The 20,264-nt window shown below is 34.7% G+C and overlaps 1 protein-coding gene across 1 annotated transcript; it reads left to right on the forward strand.

The window, feature by feature from the left end:
- Window positions 1–5,659: 5,659 nt before the first annotated feature.
- On the forward strand, window positions 5,660–19,673 carry LOC111414314 (Pox meso). The gene is made up of 2 exons (XM_023045626.2): window positions 5,660–6,030; window positions 18,881–19,673. The coding sequence occupies exons 1-2, from the start codon at window positions 6,021–6,023 to the stop codon at window positions 19,591–19,593; spliced, it is 723 nt and encodes a 240-aa protein (XP_022901394.1). The 5' UTR covers window positions 5,660–6,020; the 3' UTR covers window positions 19,594–19,673.
- Window positions 19,674–20,264: the final 591 nt, after the last annotated feature.

The raw sequence follows: 20,264 nt of genomic DNA on the forward strand, positions 1-20,264 counted from the left end.
GCATCGAACTACATCATCGTTAGTAAAGTCCTGTCGGCAATCATTTGAGGAGGCTAACGTTTATAACGACGCTAACGTCACGATGAAGTGGGCTTAAAGTGGGACAGGTTGGCGAAACGGGCAGCTAAGAAGTCACCGGTCTCCCCAGAACCGTTTGTACCTCTAATTTTTAATACAGCACCAAAGCTGATCAACTCCATCTTCCATCAAGCTCTTTGCGTCTTTGCAAAGAAAACTGTACTCTACCCTGACCGGAAGAGATCTACTCAGTTCCTGGGAAAATCAAAAAGTGACTTGAGGCTCCTCACTCACTTCCTGACCGGACTCTACAGGTTACTTAAGCACATGTTCTACATGAAGCTAGCAAATATATCCCTCTGTAGAGGGTGTGAAATGGAAGACGAGACGATAAGTCATATTTTTTGTTACCATAGCCCCAAATTTCGGATATAAAGAAACATTCATTAAAACCTTGGCCTGGTTTTCTGATTCCTGAATGAACTATAAAATGTGGGGATGTACAAAGGGCCCGTTGGGGCCTAAGTGCTGGGAATTCACCCCCACGTGAAGCTACATACATACAAAAACCCCTATTACTATTGACGTTTTTGTTTTCGTTATTTTAAATTAAATATTACTAAGCTTAATTCATCCTCTACCATAAAGCATCTTCTTCTTATTGTTATTCTTGTCCCCATTCTACAATATGTTGTTGGGATTCGCATCCATCTCCTGTACGTGTTACTATCTCTAGCCATTCTTCGTACTTCGGACACTGGATTCCCGTCTTTTTCTTCCTTCTCATTTCATATTGAATACTTTCTTTGGACACCCATACGAAAGCTCTCAGATTTGGCTACCATTTTGGTTTACCTACCATTATTCGCAGATACTACCTTTTTTTTAATTATTGATTGATGTCTGTCTAATATTATCCAAGTTTTTGACCCGTAGGTGAGTGTGGGTGTATAAAAGGTTTAGCATAGGTGTAATTTTGCTTTAGTGCTTCGTTCTTTCTAGCCTTGATTTATTGTGTCATCATTACTAATCATGGTTCCAAAATATTCGTATTTTTGAACTATCTCTAGTTGTTGTCCATTTATTCTTACATCTACGATTTTTCCTCCTTTTTTCTTTATAACGTGGGACCTTGCTTTTGTACTTGTTTGTTATCATTTCAGTTAAGGAATGTTAGGTAAGGTTAGTTTTGTTTACAAATGTTAATCATCTCGGGAAAGAATGTTGAGTAAGGTTAGTTTTCTTTTGTAATGTCAATTATACCGTGAAGACATCATTCGTTCCGGTTAAATATGTTGAGTAAGGTTAGTTTTCTTTTGTACGTCTTTCGTTCCGGTAAACAATATTGGGTAAAGTTTGGTATATCATGGTTCTAACAATCTATTAGACATTTGATTAGTTTTATGTTTCCTAACAGACAACATTTCCTATCAGTAGTTGGTTATTAATGCAAAAATCTATCATTCTTTTGCCATCTATTTATTTCTCCATCTCGTCTACTAGTTCAACAATCTTTCTACGATGCGTTCTTTATTTCTTTCCATCAATTATACCTCGTGTGGATGATTGGAACAATGACATAAGCTCCGTTACCTCGGAATAACTGAGATCAACTTTAGACGCTGGATCGCTGGAGCCCTGTTAATTATCTACATTTATGTTCTTTTGTGTTAGTGTACTCCTCACACCATAATAATAATAATAATATATCTTTATTGTGCCTTCCACAACTACAAATAACATTCTACATATTTCCATTTCATAATATTAAATTAAAGAAGGAACACAATGAGCGGGTTCCAGACAATGTCTGCTCATACCAACCCAATTGGTTGCAAAAAAGAACAAAAAATTAAGCAAAAAAGAAAACATGAGAAAAAAAAATAAAAGAAAAAGAAACATATAAAATAAATTATAAAATACTTAGGCTCACTTTTACCACCTCCTGATAAATTTATCCGGTAGATAAATCCAGTGCTTAGCCAATGAGAGCGCTTAAAACCGCCGTAACCATGGCAACTATCCTCTAGATAGTTTATCAGGAGGATGGTAAAAGTGGGCCTTAATCAAGTAAAGCAAACAAAAATTTTATACTGCCTTCACAAATCCCAACATGCCAACAGTAAATATCCCACCATCGTATATTATTCTCCCCCTTGCTGCTGAAACCTCAGCCGCATCAAACTCTTCCTGAATGTACCTAAGCTCAGAGCAGTGGGGTAGCGAACATAACTGGTGCCCGGGGCACGACATTGTATTGGCGCCCCCTCCAGAAAAAATATAACAATTATCCGAAATATATTGTATGTGATGGAGATTATTTGGCGCCCCCCTCGCTACGCTACTGGCTCAGAGTTCGCATGTCATTTGGCAATTTATTATAAGATTTGTAAATGTGATAGCTGTAGATTCTTTCAAATAGAGACGTCCGATGTTTTGGTGGATATATAGGATTGTTTAATCTCGTAACATATGGGTTTGTCGCCGGTTTGAACTTAATTTTCTTATACAGATATTCGGGCTTACATGAGATTATAATTTTATGGAAAAGACATAAGCTATGAAGATCTCTTCTTTGTTTCATTGACAGCCATTTTATATCTTTCAGCTTATGAGTAATTCTATCAAATTTTCTGATACCATAAATATACCTCAGACAAGTGTTTTGCACTCTCTGTATGCGGTTAGAAGTCACCACATCAACAGCCGGGTTGACACCATAAAATATAAGACGCAATTTATGATACCTCCCCATTGCAAAAAATGTGTTCTGACACATTTGAATGCGTTATTATCAGTTACTTTGCAACTTCTAGATAACTTCTTGATAATAACGGGTGACAAAAATTGAGAATCAATAAGCAGAAATGGCGTTAAGCAGAGAATCCGGAATTTAAAGCTGGAGGGAAAGAATGATGTATCTTCTTGCGTAGTGTATGAAGACTTTTTTGAGTCACTATATTAATATAAAAATGTTACGAAAATTGAAAACAAAATGGGACTAAGTGCTCATTCACCGGACCAGGCAATTCAAACGTTTAAGCCGTTCAAATCGCCTGGAGAAGACAATATCTTTCCTGCTTTGTTACAGCAGGGGAGGTCTTTATTGTTGCCAATTTTGGTAAACATTTTCAGAGCGAGTGTCGCCTGGAAATATGTGCCGGCAGAATGGACTAAGGTACGGGTATCTTATATACCCAAAGCGGGCCGTTCGGTCCCTACTCCTAATGCCTTTCGATCCATCAGCCTAACGTCATTTCTGCTGAAAACCCTTGAAAAAGTTTTGGAACGGTATATCCGTACGGTGCCATTGGTATCTGGTCAGAATTGGCTCTACACAACTTAGTTGGTAGAGTATCCAGGACGCTGCAGGATAAAGAAATCTTGGTTTGTGCGTTTCTGGATATAGAGGGAGCGTTCAACAACGCAATACCACAATCTCTTGAAAGAGCTGCTCTTGACAGGGGAGTGGAAGCAACTATAGCGGGTTGGATCCGCAATATGCTAGATAGTAGAATAGTTTCTACTTCACTCCACGGTGATACGATACGCTTCAGGCCGGGAGGTGGCTGCCCGCAGGGAGGGGTGTTATCTCCCCTGCTTTGGTCCCTCCTAGTTGACGATCTGATTGCGATAGTCGAAGCCGTTGGTGTGGAAATACAAGCTTATGCTGATGACATTGTCGTTATGGTCAAAGGAACCTGTTTGCCGAGGATATCTAAAGTCCTCCAGGTAACCCTAGATACCATTTGCGCTTGGTGTAAGGGAGAGAACCTCTCAATAAACCCGCAAAAGACAATTGTTGTGCCCTTCACCAGGAAGCGAAAGTTGGATGGAGTAATCCGCCCAACTATCCAAGGTGAAGAAATTCCTTTCTCAAAGGAAGTCAAATATCTAGGAGTAATCCTAGACAAAACCCTGTTATGGAATGGACATTTGCAGGGAGTTTTGCACAAAGCTAGACTATCCTTGTGGACTTGTCGCAGTCTTTGTGGAAAAAATTGGGGTCTTACCCCTGAAAGACTGTACTGGCTCTATGTGACTGTGGTTAGACCTATGATCACATACGGAGCAGCAGCCTGGTATAGGAAAGTCCGACAGACTTCAGTTATCAGTAAACTTTCACGAATTCAACGAGTAGCTGGATTGGCAATCTCTGGTGCGATAGGCACAACGCCAACTCTAGCAATGGAGGTTCTGCTTGGCCTATCTCCTCTGCATTTGCATATAGAGAAAGTGGCTAGAACAACCATTTACAGATTTAAGCAATATGCTCAAAACTGTTCCGACATGTCCTACCAATGGGCTGCGGAAGACATTATAAGCACTGATACTGTGCTATCAATGCCGTCAGATTTGGCGGTATCACTATCAGTGATTAATGCTCGATACCAGATTGTACTGCCTGAGCGGCAGTCCTGGATCGAAAATGAAAATTCTCTGGTTCGGGCAAACATTTGCTTGTACACAGATGGATCAAAAACGCCTGAAGGGGTAGGAGCAGGAGTATACTGCCAGACACCTCGAATTAAGCAAGCCTACAGCCTGGGTGCGTACTGTACTGTATTCCAGGCGGAAGTATTTGCTATTGACATGGGTGCTAAAATCCTTCTTGAAAGAGGGGTGAAGAACATGACAGTACGAATTTTCTCAGACAGTCAAGCCGCTCTCCAGGCGCTGCAAGCCGTGAAAACGGTGTCGGCTCTGGTTAATGATTGTAAGAGAACATTAAACACACTGAGTTGTGATAACAGAGTCTCTCTGATCTGGGTCCCGGATCACTCTGGGGTTACTGGCAATGAAGCGGCAGATAAGCTAGCACGAGATGGCAGCGCTGAAGCGTTTGTGGGGCCGGAACCAGCAGTTGGTGTATCATTTGCGATGGCCAAATATAGGATTGGACTGTGGGCTGAAGAGAGATTTCGCCTACTGTGGACCAGTTCTCCTGGAATGAGACATGCTAAGGTGTTTATTAACATCGCCATTGTCAAACCCGGGAATATTTTAGGAAGTGCTCATTCATATTTTATTGGCAAAGTATGTCATGATTTCGAAAACTTTCTTGAATATAGTTATGATAGATATAAGCCTATACACTATACAGTTCCCGAACAGTCCCGAATGTTTATTGAGAACATACTCTCAAACTGTCAATTTAAAAGAAATGTCCAGATGACCAAAGAAAGAGAGAGAGGTCGGAACCACATTCAACATGATATCAATAGTATTTAACAATGTTTTTAGGTTCCTGCAAAAATTCTAGTCTATTTTCGATAACAAAATGGCATTTGGCACAAAAATCATGACAAGTTCCTGAATTTCACGCAGGCATTTATTTCTTTTTTGGTTACCATCCCCTTCTCCGCCGTTGTATTTTAATCGTTACGCAGCATTTAGCCAATCGCCGAACGATGACCAGAAGCCGTATGAAACGAGTGAAAACCGCCCACTTTTACCGTCAAAGCGATGCCGATTGGGCACAACGAGTTCGTTCCGACCATTTTAAAAGCCGTTAGGCGGAGCTCGACAACCTAATCTCCCGATTTCTACCCACACACATCTGTCCCCTTCGGACATCTTCAGGCCGTATGGCAAAATATCTCGTTCAGAAACAGTTCCGTTCGGTTTCTATCGGGAATTTGATGTGTGCCAGGAAACGAGTGAGAAGAGGCTTGCGATTCAAATTGTTTTTTGTATGTGTTTGTTGAATGAATTGCGTAACGACGACGAATGGAACTCGACCAGAACTGATGATAAAGTTGATGAACTCAAGTGCAGAAGTCAAGTCACGTTTTGTTAAATGAGGTGAAGTTATCCGAAACTAACCGGCATTAAATTAAGTTAAACCAAACTAAACGGTATTTATTTTTGTGGGTGAATAAACAGAAATGTTTTAATTTTACTGTACAACTTTATCCATTAAAATTTTTTACGAACATTTGTGACTGTTTTAAAAAATCTTTTGAATAAGACAATCAAATTAGTGAATAATAAAATAAAAAATGGATAATGGTAAGTGTACAAGTTTTTTGTGTAAAGATTTATTTGTTTTTTTTTAATCTATAAAGAAAATTCGTTGAAAGGATTATTAAATGAACAATTATCTAAGATCTGTGGCGAGGTTAAAGTTTATCATCGAAGAGTTCAACTGAAAGTAGATAACGTAGCGTTAAAGTATAGCGTTTTGAAGTGGTTTTGTGATCTTTAAGGCTCACTGAAACCAAATAGGCTGTGCACAATTTACTTTAAAACATTAAACGAAATTTAATTTAAACGCTCTATACTCGTGTCTCTTTCTTCCTTTTTCCGTCTTTTCTAAAACGATCATGGAAAAAATCGAATTTCATTACAAAAAATAAAAAAAATAATAATCCCAATACAATACACACATTTATTACTATTGATCGTAAAATTGTATATCTTAGACTCGATGTTATTAAAACCTGTTATTAAAACGTGTTATTAAATCGTGGTTCTGATTCCGATTACGACCGTACTTTAAACGTTTTGATTATGATTTGCTTTTGAGGTACTATAAAATCCACGCTTCGTCGATTTTGAAACAATGGATGCAAAAAAAAACTTTTTATTTAATCGAATATACTTCAATGGACGTCATTAAAACGTAAATCTATATCGAATTTATTTCCATGTTTTAATTCTTTGATAACATCTACAATTAATTCAATTTTCCATTTTTTTTTTGGACGATTTAAACTTAAAACGGTAGCTATTTGAGTTTAAGTCGGTGATTTGTAAAAAGGTTTTAAACCACACACTTTACAACTCTAACATCACCTTTCGCCTTCTTCTGTCCATTTAGTGAGTAAATTTACCGAACAGTGAGCAAATATTTGGCCTTTTTAGAGCGGATTATTGGTTTAGGGCTTTTTGTGGTTGTAGGAGGATGAAACATCGGTTGATGGGCTAAGTAAACGAATCAAAATGAGCACACTCATCTACTTCTAATTTTTTTATCAATCATTTGAACGAAATTTGAAATTGTTATAATCTTTTTAACCCCTTTTTTATTATTTCATTATTTTTGAAGACTTCATTAAAATGTTTGTTTCTATTTATAATATGATAACATCTAAAATAAGCTAAATTAAATGGAACGGTGATGGAATTGAGATGAGAGCAAAGAAAACGAATGGAGCGAGGAGCAAGCTCGAGCCATGCCTCTTTTGCAATGTGGCGTAACTGTTGCACCGGACGGATTTAAATTCCACATTTTATTTCAAATTTATTTTAAAAGAAGATATCTATAAATCATAAAATATATAGGGACTTTGCATATCTTTAATTTTTCAGAGAGAAACTCACAATTTCGAAGGTAGGATTGAACAAATATTATTGTTATCGATTTTAACTCGATAATTATTAGCTCAGTGCATCAAGTGAGTCTTTGACAAAAACTCATTGAGAACGCTTGTTTTCCATGGCACACTAGGCATTTTTCCAAAAACCCTAATTATCTCCCAAACTAAATATTAATGTTAAGTATGGGACATATGGGATATAAAAGATGTAAAATGAGACACCGAAGACGACTAAGTAAAATGTCAACCTCTATTTTGACATATTTGTAATGTTCATTAAAAATCCTTTAAAATGAGTACAAACACGACATATTTATCTTGAATATTAATTAAATTATGATCAATTTCCGGTTAGAAATGTCAACGTCACTTTTGACATATTTGTAATCGTCGTGAAAAATCGTCGTCTTTTATTTTATATAGAATTTGAGTCTAACTAGTTTCGGCATTTGGCCATCTTTAGAGGTTCTACAAATAGATTAACTAAAACTTTATATTAAAACTAGAACTAACACAAGACCTAGAGCTAGAATCATTCGAGAACTAGAAACATTCGGGTTTAGTCGTGAAATAAAATTTCAGTTGTCAATGTCAACTTAAATTTTATTATTATATTCGTAATCTTCATAAAATAACCTTTAAAGTGAGTCCATACATTACACATTTATCTCAAAAAAACAAAAAGTTCGAACTTTCATCTTTTAATTTTGACATATTTGTCAACTTCATAAAAGATCCTTTAAAATGAGTCCAAACTCGACATATTTAAATTTGATATTAATGGAGATACAATCACTTCCGGTTTGAAACGTCAACGTCAATTTTGACATATTTGTCATCTTTATTAAGAAACCTTTAAAATGAGTCCAAAGATGACGCACTTATCTCAAAACACAAAAAAGTTAGAATAAAACATTAAACCTGAAGTTAGCAACAATGAAGATAGCAATTTAATTTTTAAATATTAATACCAACCTTAATTTTTTATTTTTTTTTATTATATCTTGGTTTTTGTGACAAATATTAAGACATTTTATAAAAATTAAATTGTCAAAATGACATTGACATTTCAAACTCGAAGTCGCTTACATCTCGACTAATATTGGAATTAAACGTATCATGTTTGGACTCGTTCTTGGCACCAAAACATACTCCATCATGTTGCTTTTTAATAAAAAATACATCGTGAAAGGACACCATGAAGTTGTCTATTTATCTGTTTTATGATATCTAACTTCAGGTTTAAAATGTTAATCTCAATTTTGACATATTTGTAATCTTCATTAAAAATCCTTTAAAATGAGTACTAACACGACATATTTATCTTGAATATTAATGAAATTATGATCAATTTCCGGTTAGAAATGTCAACGTCACTTTTGACATATTTGTAATCGTCGTGAAAAATCCTTTAAAATGAGCCCAAACATGATACGTTTAATTCCAATGTTACTCGACATATAAGCAACTTCCGGTTTGAAATGTCAACGTCAATTTTGACATATTCTTAATTTTTATAAAATGTCTTAAAATTTATTACAAAAACAAAAATATAATCAAAAAAATTCAAAATTAAGGTTGCTATTAATACTCAAGAATTATGTTGCTAATTTCAATGTTGCCAACTTTAAATTTTTTTTATTATAACTGTGTTGTTTTTCGAGAGAAATGCATCATATTTGAACTCATTTTAAAGGTTTTTTTTAATAAAGAATATACCATGAAGTTGTCCATTTGTCTATTATATGATAACTAACTTCAGGTTTAAAATGTCAACCTCAATTTTGACATATTTGTAATCTTCATTAAAAATCTTTTAGAATGAGTACAAACACGACATATTTATCTTCAATATTAATGAAGTTATGGTCAACTTCCGGTGAGAAATGTCAACGTCAATTTTGACATATTTTTAATTTTTATAAAATTTCTTAAAATTTGTACACAAAAACAAAAGTATAATAAAAAAAAAACAAAAATTAAGGTTGGTATTAATATTTAAAAATGAAATTGCTATCTTCATTGTTGCTAACTTCGGGTTTAATGTTTTTTCATTCTAACTATTTTGTTTTTCGAGATAAATGCATCATGTTTGGGTTCGTTTTAAAGGATTTTTCACGACGATTACAAATATCTCAAAATTGACGTTGACATTTCTCACCGGAAGTTAACTTTATTATATTGAAGATAAATATGTCATGTTTGTATTCATTTTAAAGGATTTTTAATGAAAATTATAAATATGTCAAAATTGAGGTTGACATTTTAAACTTGAAGTAAGTTACCATACAGGGTGGCCATTATGTTGCAGCAGATTTTTTTAGAAAAAATCGAATATCTAGAAAACGGCCGAATTAAATTGCAAAAAGTAAAGTTATTTATAAACCTTGAAAACAGACAAATCCAAATATGTAAAAATATACAGGGTATTTCATTTAAAAAAATAAAGTGGGTGTCGACTTGCGGTATAACCGGAAGTGCTAGAAATCTGAAAATATTTTAGCCAAAGAGAACGCAGTTGATAATACTTAAATCTGAATTCTCAAATTTTAATTTTTTCCAGAACCCAAGAAACGTCTAATGACCGATCTCGCTGAGACACTCTGTATCTGGCGGTTATCCATATACTCAGAAAATTGACACATAGCTGAACTCAACTATGAGAACAATATCAGAATGTGCTAAGTAATACTGCCCCGCCAAACCTGCTAAGAAAGAATGTTCTGCTAAAGACTGTGCTGCCGATTCATGAGGATTTATCTTATCTTGATATGAATTGCCTTAGATCCCGTACCCTCCATTAAATCTTGCTGAGGAACTGGCTAGATCAGTGTTTCCCAACTTTCTTATGCCATGCCCCACCTAAATCTTTAAAAAATTCCTATGCCCCTACCCAACATATACAGGTTGTGTCAAATGTCTGAAATATAGCCAATATCTGTGCCATTTGTGGTTTTAAAGAAAAATGTTACAAATAAAAGATTCTTACTATTCTTAAGATATTTGCTTGTTTACATTGTTTTTTGTTTCGTTGCTATGGCAACCAACATGTGATAGAAAACGCACTCAAAGTGAAGTTTGTACACTGTTCAATAATATTTACACAATCCACAGTATCAGAAATATTAAAAAAATTCTTTAACACCGGAAGTGTTAAAACATTCCAAAAAGTGGACGGCCGAAGACAGCTACCAATGACAAAACTAGATTAAATATGTGTCGCCGTACACATACATTATTAATTATTCATAATCGTTGAAACTGTAATTTTTTTGACATTTAAAGCTGTCAACGGCGTTATTTCGGCGCCTACTTTGATTTTAATTTGCTGACTTAATGCTTTCAGAAAACGCATTTTTTAGACACGTGCGGCTAAACCCAAATGATTCTAGTTCTAGGTATAGTGTAAAATATTTGTAATCTTCATTAAAAATCCTTTAAAATGAGTACAAACACGACATATTTATCTTGAATATTAATGAAGTTATGGTCAACTTTCGGTTAGAAATGTCAACGTCAATTTTGACATATTCTTAATTTTTATAAAATTTGTACACAAAAACAAAAGTATAATAAAAAAAATCAAAAATTAAGGTTGGTATTAATATTTAAAAATTAAATTGCTATCTTCATTCAACCTTTTCTGTTTTTCGAGATAAATGTATCATGTTTAGGCTCATTTTAAAGGATTTTTCACGACGATTACAAATATCTCAAAATTGACGTTGACATTTCTTACCGGAAGTTAACTTTATTAATATTGAAGATAAATATGTCATGTTTGTACTCATTTTAAAGGATTTTTAACGAATATTTCTAGTTCAACGTCTAGTGTTATTTCTAGTTTTAATTGTTATACAGCGCTAGACCAAAAACTAGAATCATTTGGGTTTAGCCATCTTTAGCACGTGCGGCTAAACCCAAATGATTCTAGTTCTAGGTATAGTGTTAGTTGTACATAGTACTACTATTCGTGCAAAAAGTCAAGGCCCCTCACTTTAGAGATCGATATCTTCGCAACCGCTTCATAAAAAAAATTGCAACAAAGTTTGTTGTAATCACTGAACATTTCTACGTAACTTATGTTAATCTGAAAATTTTCGGGTCCACGGCTTTCTTGTTACCGCGAGTTAAATGAAAAATGTACCCGATTTTTTACGGAATTGGCAACTTTATCAACTTTGCGATTTTTTTTCTCGAAAACTATCGTACGAAAAAATTTTAATTTTGAACAGGTGGTAGTCTGATGTGTTCTCAATGAGTTTCATGTTTTATTTTTTCGATATTTCATACAGTTTCGCGGAAAATCGCGGTTTAGTAAGACGCCGTTATGTTGAAAACGGTTGGGTGGATTTCTTCGCGGATTTGACCAAAATATGTCAAATAATGTTGGTTGTCGGATTCCGTTATCAGTTTTTCAAAATTAAGGCTCTCTATTTTTTTAAGAGCGATATAATGGAATTACAAATTAAAAAGAAACAGAAATAAGCTCTGCGGGGTGACGAGGGTTCCGGCCAATCGGAACAGATGGTGCGTCCCAGACAGGACGTCGCGCCTTATTTCTTTATGTAGGCAAAATAAAGGCGCGACGTACTGTCGGACACACCATCTGTTCCTTTCCCCGCATAGCTTATTTCTGTTTCTCTTTAATTTGTAATTCCATTAAATCGCTCTTAAAAAATTAGGGAGCCTTATTTTTGAAAAACTGATAACGGAATCCGAAAATCCGCGTTATTTGACATATTTTGGTAAAAACCGCGTTGAAATTCGCCAGGTCGTTTTCGAAATAACCGCATTCTACTAAACCACGATTTTCCGCGAAACTATATGGAATATCGAAAAAATAAAATATGCCCCACATTAAGAACACATCGGTTTACCACCAGTTCAAATTTGAAATTTTTTCGTCAAATAGTTTTGGAGAGAAAAAATCGCAAAGTAGACAAAGTCGCTGGCACTCTCAAAAATCGGGTACTTTTTTCACTTAACTCGCGATAAAAGTAAAACCGCGGACCCGAAAATTTCCAAATTAACATGTGATACGCAGAAATGTTCACTGATTACAATAAACTTTACAGCAATTTTTTCCATCGAGCGGTTACGAAGATATCGATCTCTAAAGTGAGGGGCCTTGACTTTTTGCACGGATAGTAGTAATTTCGTAATAATTAAATGAAAACCATTAATATAATAAAATTTTTTAATCTGTACTATTAAGCTATGTTGCATTAAACTTTGGTTATTCATATATTACGAGTTACATGAAATTCCCGATATAAATAAATTATTTATTTCTATTTATGCAGAAAAAGTTGAAACCTTGTAATCGAGTAGCAATTTCAAAATTCAATTAGCACGACGATAACTTCATTTCGAATTCATTTTAACTTTAGCTGTAAAGAATCACGTTCGGTGTTGGGACTCGTAATTCGGCTCAAATTCTGATTATACGACTGATGGTTGTGGCGGCTTTGAGTCGGTCTTTTGCTGTAATTTAATACCGTCTAGACCTTTTAAAACTTTGCGAATGCAAAGTGAAATGAAACGGGAAATCTTTAACAATTATTATAATTTGTTTGGAATATCTATGAAATATTTAATTCTCTTTTAACTCTTTTAATTAAGACGGCTATAAAAAGAGAACGCAGGAGGAAATCTGTCGCAGTTATTTAAAAACAAAACCGTTCCTGGCAACGGTAGATTTTACTCGACCATAAATTGTCTTAACAAATCTATTCTCGTTAATAACCAGAACCAAAAACCAAAGGAGAAGAACTCTCCGGTCCCGGTAACGACTTGACGCACGATTTGACACGTGTTGACAATGTCTGCGTGCCGCCAACATTCACCAGCAACTGTATAAGCTCGTTTCTCTTTGATCTAGCAATTTATTCCCTCTCTTTCTCTCTCTCATTTTCTCGAGATAAATAGAAGATTTATTGGTTTCGAGAAAAAGCAAACAAAAAGAATCGCGGTGAAAAAAGTCAAGGTATTTTTAGATCAAAATAATATCAAAGAAAAATGATAGAAAATAATAAAAGTAAATTAAGAATTTAGGGAGGTGAGTTGAGGATTTATTATGGCATGTTTGCACGTTATAAGTGATAATTACGGTCGCGGTAATGGAATTTTAAATATAAACTGGCCTCTTGGAACGAACCGAAGGAAGGAGCGAAGTGTGGACGATAAATCAAATATGTCCGGGGTCAAAAAGACCGGAGTCTCGGACTGTTTTACACTCTACAAACACAACGGCAGACTTGAATTATTACCCTACTAATTCGATTTTAAACAAAAATTATTTCAAAATGAGACGTTAACGTTAACTCATTGACTAAAACTAAATAAAGGAGTACAAAAGTAAACAATGTTTATGTTTCGGTGTGGTCCATGACATTCGACTAATGAGAAGAAGATGGGTGTAAAAATACATACAACTACTAAGTGTAGAGCTGCAGCTCTGTATGTATTTCACTTGACGGCTAACACGGTTGACGGCAATCTCTGTATCCGTCAAGTCATTTTCGGAACGTATTAGTCCTCCTATATGTCACAAGAACAGAAAGATCGGTTCGAAATGCGAGTTCCTCGAGAGTGTGTGGTATTACCCGGGGACAGAAACCCGTGCCAAATTGTCTACAAATGTCTTGGAGCACATATACGTCCATTAAATTAAACCGTTCCACACATAAACAAAATTAGTTAGGCAATTTATTTCGATGATGTCTCTCTCTTTCTACCACAATAAAACAAGTGGTAGCACGAAACGTACTGTTTAATCTCTTATTCTTTTCGTGCAGTCCTTTAATCTTCTTTAAATCATTTGGCAAAGACTCTATTCAAACATTTTAATTCCGGCTGTATTCAATTAATCACGACGAGAATTGATGCTTGCGATTACTGCACGACTAAATGGATAAACTCGGTATTTGCCGACCAATTTAATTGAATTATTTAATATATGTAATTAAATAACAAGAAATTTATTTTTAAGGACCATATGTTGAAAAATATTACTGCAAGAAGTTACCTCAAATTGTCCAAGGGTGTGACCAAGGTGTTACAAGAAAGGCAGTTTTGTGGGGTGACTGCTAAGAATTTTCGTAAATTGACTTGGGGTCACATTCCGAAACTTCCTTTAGCTTAATTAACTACAGAGCGAACCGTATTAAATTTCTATTTCTGTTTTAAAACTTTAAAATAACGATTCTAAATTTGAAATTAAACCGGCGAAAAATGAACGGTATAATATTATAGGAATTTGAAATAGAAAAAAATATTGTTTTAAATAGAACGTTGAACATTTATTTATACATAGGTTGATGATTGTACACATCCAGTTGTTACCTATACATGAATTGCCAAAACAGTTCTGCGACATAAACATCGTAAATGAGGCTGTAAATGAAACGATCTAACTCATTTTAAATCACTTTTTGTACACTGTTTCAACTACATCTTTTTATCTTTGAAAGAAGTTGCTAATTTATGAACTTACTTTTAATATATACAGGGTGCGGCAAAACTCCCTCCCTAATTTGAAACATGAATAAAAAACAGATGGTACAAATTAACGAAACTGTATTCACAACAATGGAATCTGCAGAATGGGAAGTTATGTTATTATGTTTTACAAGTTTCGTTTTTTGAACAGTATATCGTTCAAGTGTTTTCCTTCGTTATCAATGCATATCCGAATGCGAGTTCGAAAGTTCGCCATTACTCTAATCAACATTTCTTGAGGAATACGAGCAATCTCTTCTTGAATCGTTTGTCGTAGGGCTGGCAGAGTCCTCGGACGATATTTGTAAACTTCAGCCTTAAGAAACCCCCATACACAAAAATCACAGGGAGTTAGGTCTGGACATCATCCTGGCCAGTGGATGTTTCCGCGGAAAAACATCAAGCGTGATGGGAACAGCTGCCTCAGTTCTTGAAGAGATCTCCTACTTGTGTGGCCCCGTTCTGTAGAAGCCACTCATCCTGTTGAATCTGTATCGCATTGAATCGTGGTGTCATAGAAGTTTGAAACATTTGAATGTATCGATCCGAGTTAACAGTCACTGTCACTCCTCCTTCTTCAAAAAAGTAACGGGCCGATGATCCCGACACTGTTAATCACTCACCACACGGTAACACGTCTACTATGCAGAGGCTTTTATGAAGTTCCCGGAGGTTTTGTGCACTCCAATAACGGTAACTTCCGAATTCGCATTCGACAATGCATTGATAACGAAGGAAAACAGTTGAGCAATATACTGTTCAAAGAAAGAAACTTGTAAAACATAATAACGTAACTGCCCATTCTGTAGATTCGATTTTGAAGGTTTTTTATTGAACCTTCAAATTAGGGAGGGAGTTTTGCCGCTCCCTGTACAGGGTGGTTCAAATTCGATGTCCGAATAGGCTAACTCGGAAACTATAAGAGTTAGAAAAAAAGTAGCTTACATGTCATGATCTCGTTTTTCGAAAAACTGCTAATGCTGAAAACCTTATAGCGCTATCGTCTTTTGTTTTTCCCTTAAAGGCCAAAATTGAAAATATCGTAAAACCAATAAGTGCAATTATCTTGGTTATTATTATAGGTGGAGTATTATAACTACGACATTATATGGACACTTTTTTACAGAGAATTTCATGACATAATCAAAACAAATTTTTCGGTTTTAGATTTTGAGATATCATGAGAATTTTCGTTTTTTTTAAAGGGAAACAACCACTGATTATTCGCTTATTAAATTAGTTATTTTTTTCTGATTACAAAAATATAGGGTTCGACAGGTCTATTTCTTATTGCTTTAGAATAAAGCTAAAAATAAACTTTTTTTATAAAATTTCCATCTAGTGTCGTCGAGGAAATTAAATTTACAGTTTCCTGTAAGTTACGGGGTGTTAGGTAAAATCTAAAAGTTAACAATTAAATACGAAGATAACTTCTGGTATTTAAAAACAAATCATTTTTTAACATGTCAAACTTTTCAAAATTTTCGTAATTGATCTTAAAAACAGGATTTTTAAAGTGACACTTCAGAAAATTTTTGAATACAAACAAATGTTACTATGTTTATTTGAATTAACAAAAAAAACATGAGCGCCATCTATCGATAATTTATTAAGTAATTTAAAAGTAATATTAAATCGTAATAAAAAATGTGAAATAATGCAATCTATTCCAACTTTTGTGTAAAACATATATAAATTAAACAGTTCAACAAATATATTTGTTTCAAATATCAGAAATATGTTTTTTTAATTTTTAATTATAGAACCGTAATTTACAGGAAACTGTAAATTTAATTTCTTCGACGACACTAAAAGAAAAGTTTATTTTTAGTTTTATTCTAAAACAATAAGAAATAGTAAAATACTTTTATCTTTCTGTACTTTTTATTAAAACGGATGTAATGTTATCAATTCTACCGGTTTCGGTCCTTTTATAAGACCATCTTCAGGGTCTTTCGAATTTCGTCAATTTAATTATATTTTAAAGTTCTCGTGACAATTTGCATTTTGAAAACTCTATAAAGCGCCTTATTGAAAACTATCTAAGTTAATATTATTAGTAGAATTGCGTATCGAGTCCAAACCAACGAACAAGATGAAACTGTGTGTTCCAACTGTGCGCCTTCTGCAGTAGCTTTTTTCCGTGTACTATTCGTACTTTCAGGTTTGTGTTATTTACATGTTGGATAATACTGGACTTTGAATTTCTAAATTCTGTACCAACGTCCATTCAACTGGACACACCTAAATTTCTTCAAAGTCTCTATTTTCTTTTTCTAAATGCAACGCAAACCAAAATGAATACTACGGCTACCCCCAAAATATTACAAAACATAATTATTGTGCATTGTGCCAAATTCTGAAGCATGGATCTACGCATAATCCAGGGTTTTCTGGACATATCGGGCAGTTGTATCTAGATTTCTTGTGAACTCCACCTCTGCTACACTAGCGACACCTCTTCATCACGGATTTGTCTTTCTAATTGGCCTAGTATATCCTTTGTAACTTCTTCTCTGAACCTCAAGAGGTCAATTTTGATTGTACCTCTTTCCTTCTTATATATGTAATAGGCATTCTACACTGCAATATCTATAAGATGAAAGAACACTTTTCTGTACCATTGAAGCTGAGTAGTATCTCATCATCCGGTCTGATCTGTCTATCCCGGACATGTATTTATTGTAGATGAGAACACACTCTGGTTTTATTACTTGTTTTTTCTTCTATTTGTCCAATCTCTTGTCCTTCAAGTGTGTAACCAACACTGGAACTTTTCTTTTCCATGCAGCTTCTTCTTTCTTGATTTTTTCTTGAAATAATTGTTTCTAATTTCCTTTTCTAAATTTTCGCAAAGTTCCTACAAGATTCGTCTTCCTTTTGAACAAATATTTAGAGTTCACTAGTGTAATAATTATCAAGGTATATTTCATGCCCTTTAACCAAATAGTCTTTTAGTAGCTCCGTTATGACTGAAAACGTGTGGGAATGCTCTTGACCATCGTCTATTATAGTGCCTCTTCCAGTATAGACAAATATATTCAAAACAAAACTATGGGAAGTTGTGCTCCATTGCTTTGACAACCGAGAAAACTGTATAATTCCAGATAAAAGATAGAGTCCAATGAATTTAGTTATTACAGGTGGCGTCACATCTTTCCATTTTCTAGACATTTTTCTCGTATTTCCTGCAACCGGCACTGATGTTGTTGCACGATTATTTATTTCAGTTGCAACTTTATTTATTATATCATCGTCAAAGAATAATCTGAATTCTTGGACTGACTGAATAATCGAATTGGACTGACAGAATGTGTCAGTCCAATTAGTCTCATTATCAGACTCAGGTTAAAAAGCTGGTGTAGCAGAAGGTGTAGAACTATTTGAGTTTATTTTATCATCAGTAGAAGGGTCCGAATCGTTAAGTGATAAGTCAGCCAAACTCGTTAATGTGTAGGTTCCTCCTCGGAAAGATCTATAAGATCATCGTCACTAGAAAAATCGTTTTCGTTTAAAATTTCTGATAAATAGTCAACTATGTAGTCTAACTCAGCTTCAGTAAGCTTTCTTTTTCGACGTTGTAAATGGTTTTGATCCCTTGCCGTTGTATTTCGCGTACTAGAGCTAACCATAAGACAGAATCCTTTATTTGTACAGTTTCAAACAAAGCACTTACCCAGGAACTGCTAAATTATCAGTTGCACTCATTGTTCTTACACAAGAAATACAACTACAACTAACTAAACACAGCAGTAAAGAACAAGTACTGGGTGTACTAATAAATGTACATGCATAGGGTAATCCCCGTATTCGTATTTCAAATATGAAAAAATAATTAATGCTAAACCGAATTAGGTGTTCTACCTATATTTGCCATGTGGCGCCACATTTACTTCACTAACGCTAAATTCTGGACATATATGGTTTAATTTTTACAAAATACATTCAGTCCAGCCTAGACTTTCTTAAACTGGACTTAAACTACTAAAAAAAACGGTTGTAATATTTACTAAAGACTTGTTTTTCTTTATTTTCAGATAGTCAATCTCAACAATATGGCGAAGTAAACCAACTAGGTGGAGTTTTTGTAAACGGACGTCCCTTACCAAATCCAGTTCGATTAAAAATCGTCGAATTATCACAAATTGGAATCCGCCCTTGCGATATTTCTCGACAATTACGCGTCTCTCATGGTTGTGTTTCTAAGATTTTGGCGAGATACAATGAGACTGGTTCAATTCAACCAGGAGCAATCGGAGGTTCAAAACCGCGAGTTACTACGCCGAAAGTGGTCGCTTACATCAAAAAGCTTAAACAGAAAGATCCGGGGATTTTCGCGCATGAAATAAGAGATCGTTTGTTATCGGATGGAGTTTGCGATAAATATAATTGTCCGTCGGTTAGTTCAATAAGTCGGATTTTAAGGAATAAGATAAGAACGTTGGTTCATTCGGGAAATAATCATCACGGACATGCTTTGTATAATATGTATCCAACTTATTCAGGTTACCATCAACAAAAAATAACAAATTCCGGTTCAAATCAGCGTTTAAATGGCAGTTGTTGGCCAAGTTCTCATACGGTTAATAATATTTTGGCCGTCGCTGATCCGCACGGGTTTCGACCACCGTCACATTTGACATCTTCAGGTACTAATTTAACCGCCGGATTAGCGCCGAACGTTGCAGAACAAAATTATAATTATTATTATATGTTGAATTCTGGAATGACCGGACATCATTCACTTTAAAACGACTGAATATTTTTGAAAAAAAATGTTACATTATATTAGTTTTTAAGTATTTATATTGTGTACATAATATAATATTTTCGAAATAAAAACATATTTCTCAAAAAAAATGTACATACTTGTTTATTTATTTTATGTTTTTTGGTTTGTTGTCGGTCAAAGAAGAAAGAGATCTTTGCTCGAAAATGTAGGCGTGGTTTTAGATGGTAATAAGTCTTGAGAACTTGAGATGCCATCGAAAAACCGAACCCAACCCTCTCTCTTTTTTTGACTGCGGTGTGTTTCCTGTGACAAAATTAAAAAATGCCTTCGACAATCTTTAAAAGTCGGCTTTCTTTGAGTTCTTTTGAAACGGCAACAGAAGAAATATAAATTTACAAGGTCGTTAACACAGATGCTACACACTTACATGGTGCAACCAGATCCATCGTGCAAATTCTTTACAAATGTGGTTATTTTTTACAATTTGATACTTAATCATTAAAAAATTATTAATCGTAATCAAAAATTATTTGTAATAAATAAAATGGTACTTTATTTGTTGCAAATCTGGAGAAGATATAAAAATGAGAATTTTAAGGGAAGAGTCTTTTAATAGATCATTTGGTCGTAACGTTGTCGGGGTGTGACCGACCAGCTGATTGACATGCGTTTGAAGTTGTCACGTGTGT

Source organism: Onthophagus taurus, chromosome 7 (genome assembly GCF_036711975.1).
Source record: "Onthophagus taurus isolate NC chromosome 7, IU_Otau_3.0, whole genome shotgun sequence".
In the NCBI taxonomy this organism is placed as follows: domain Eukaryota; kingdom Metazoa; phylum Arthropoda; class Insecta; order Coleoptera; family Scarabaeidae; genus Onthophagus; species Onthophagus taurus.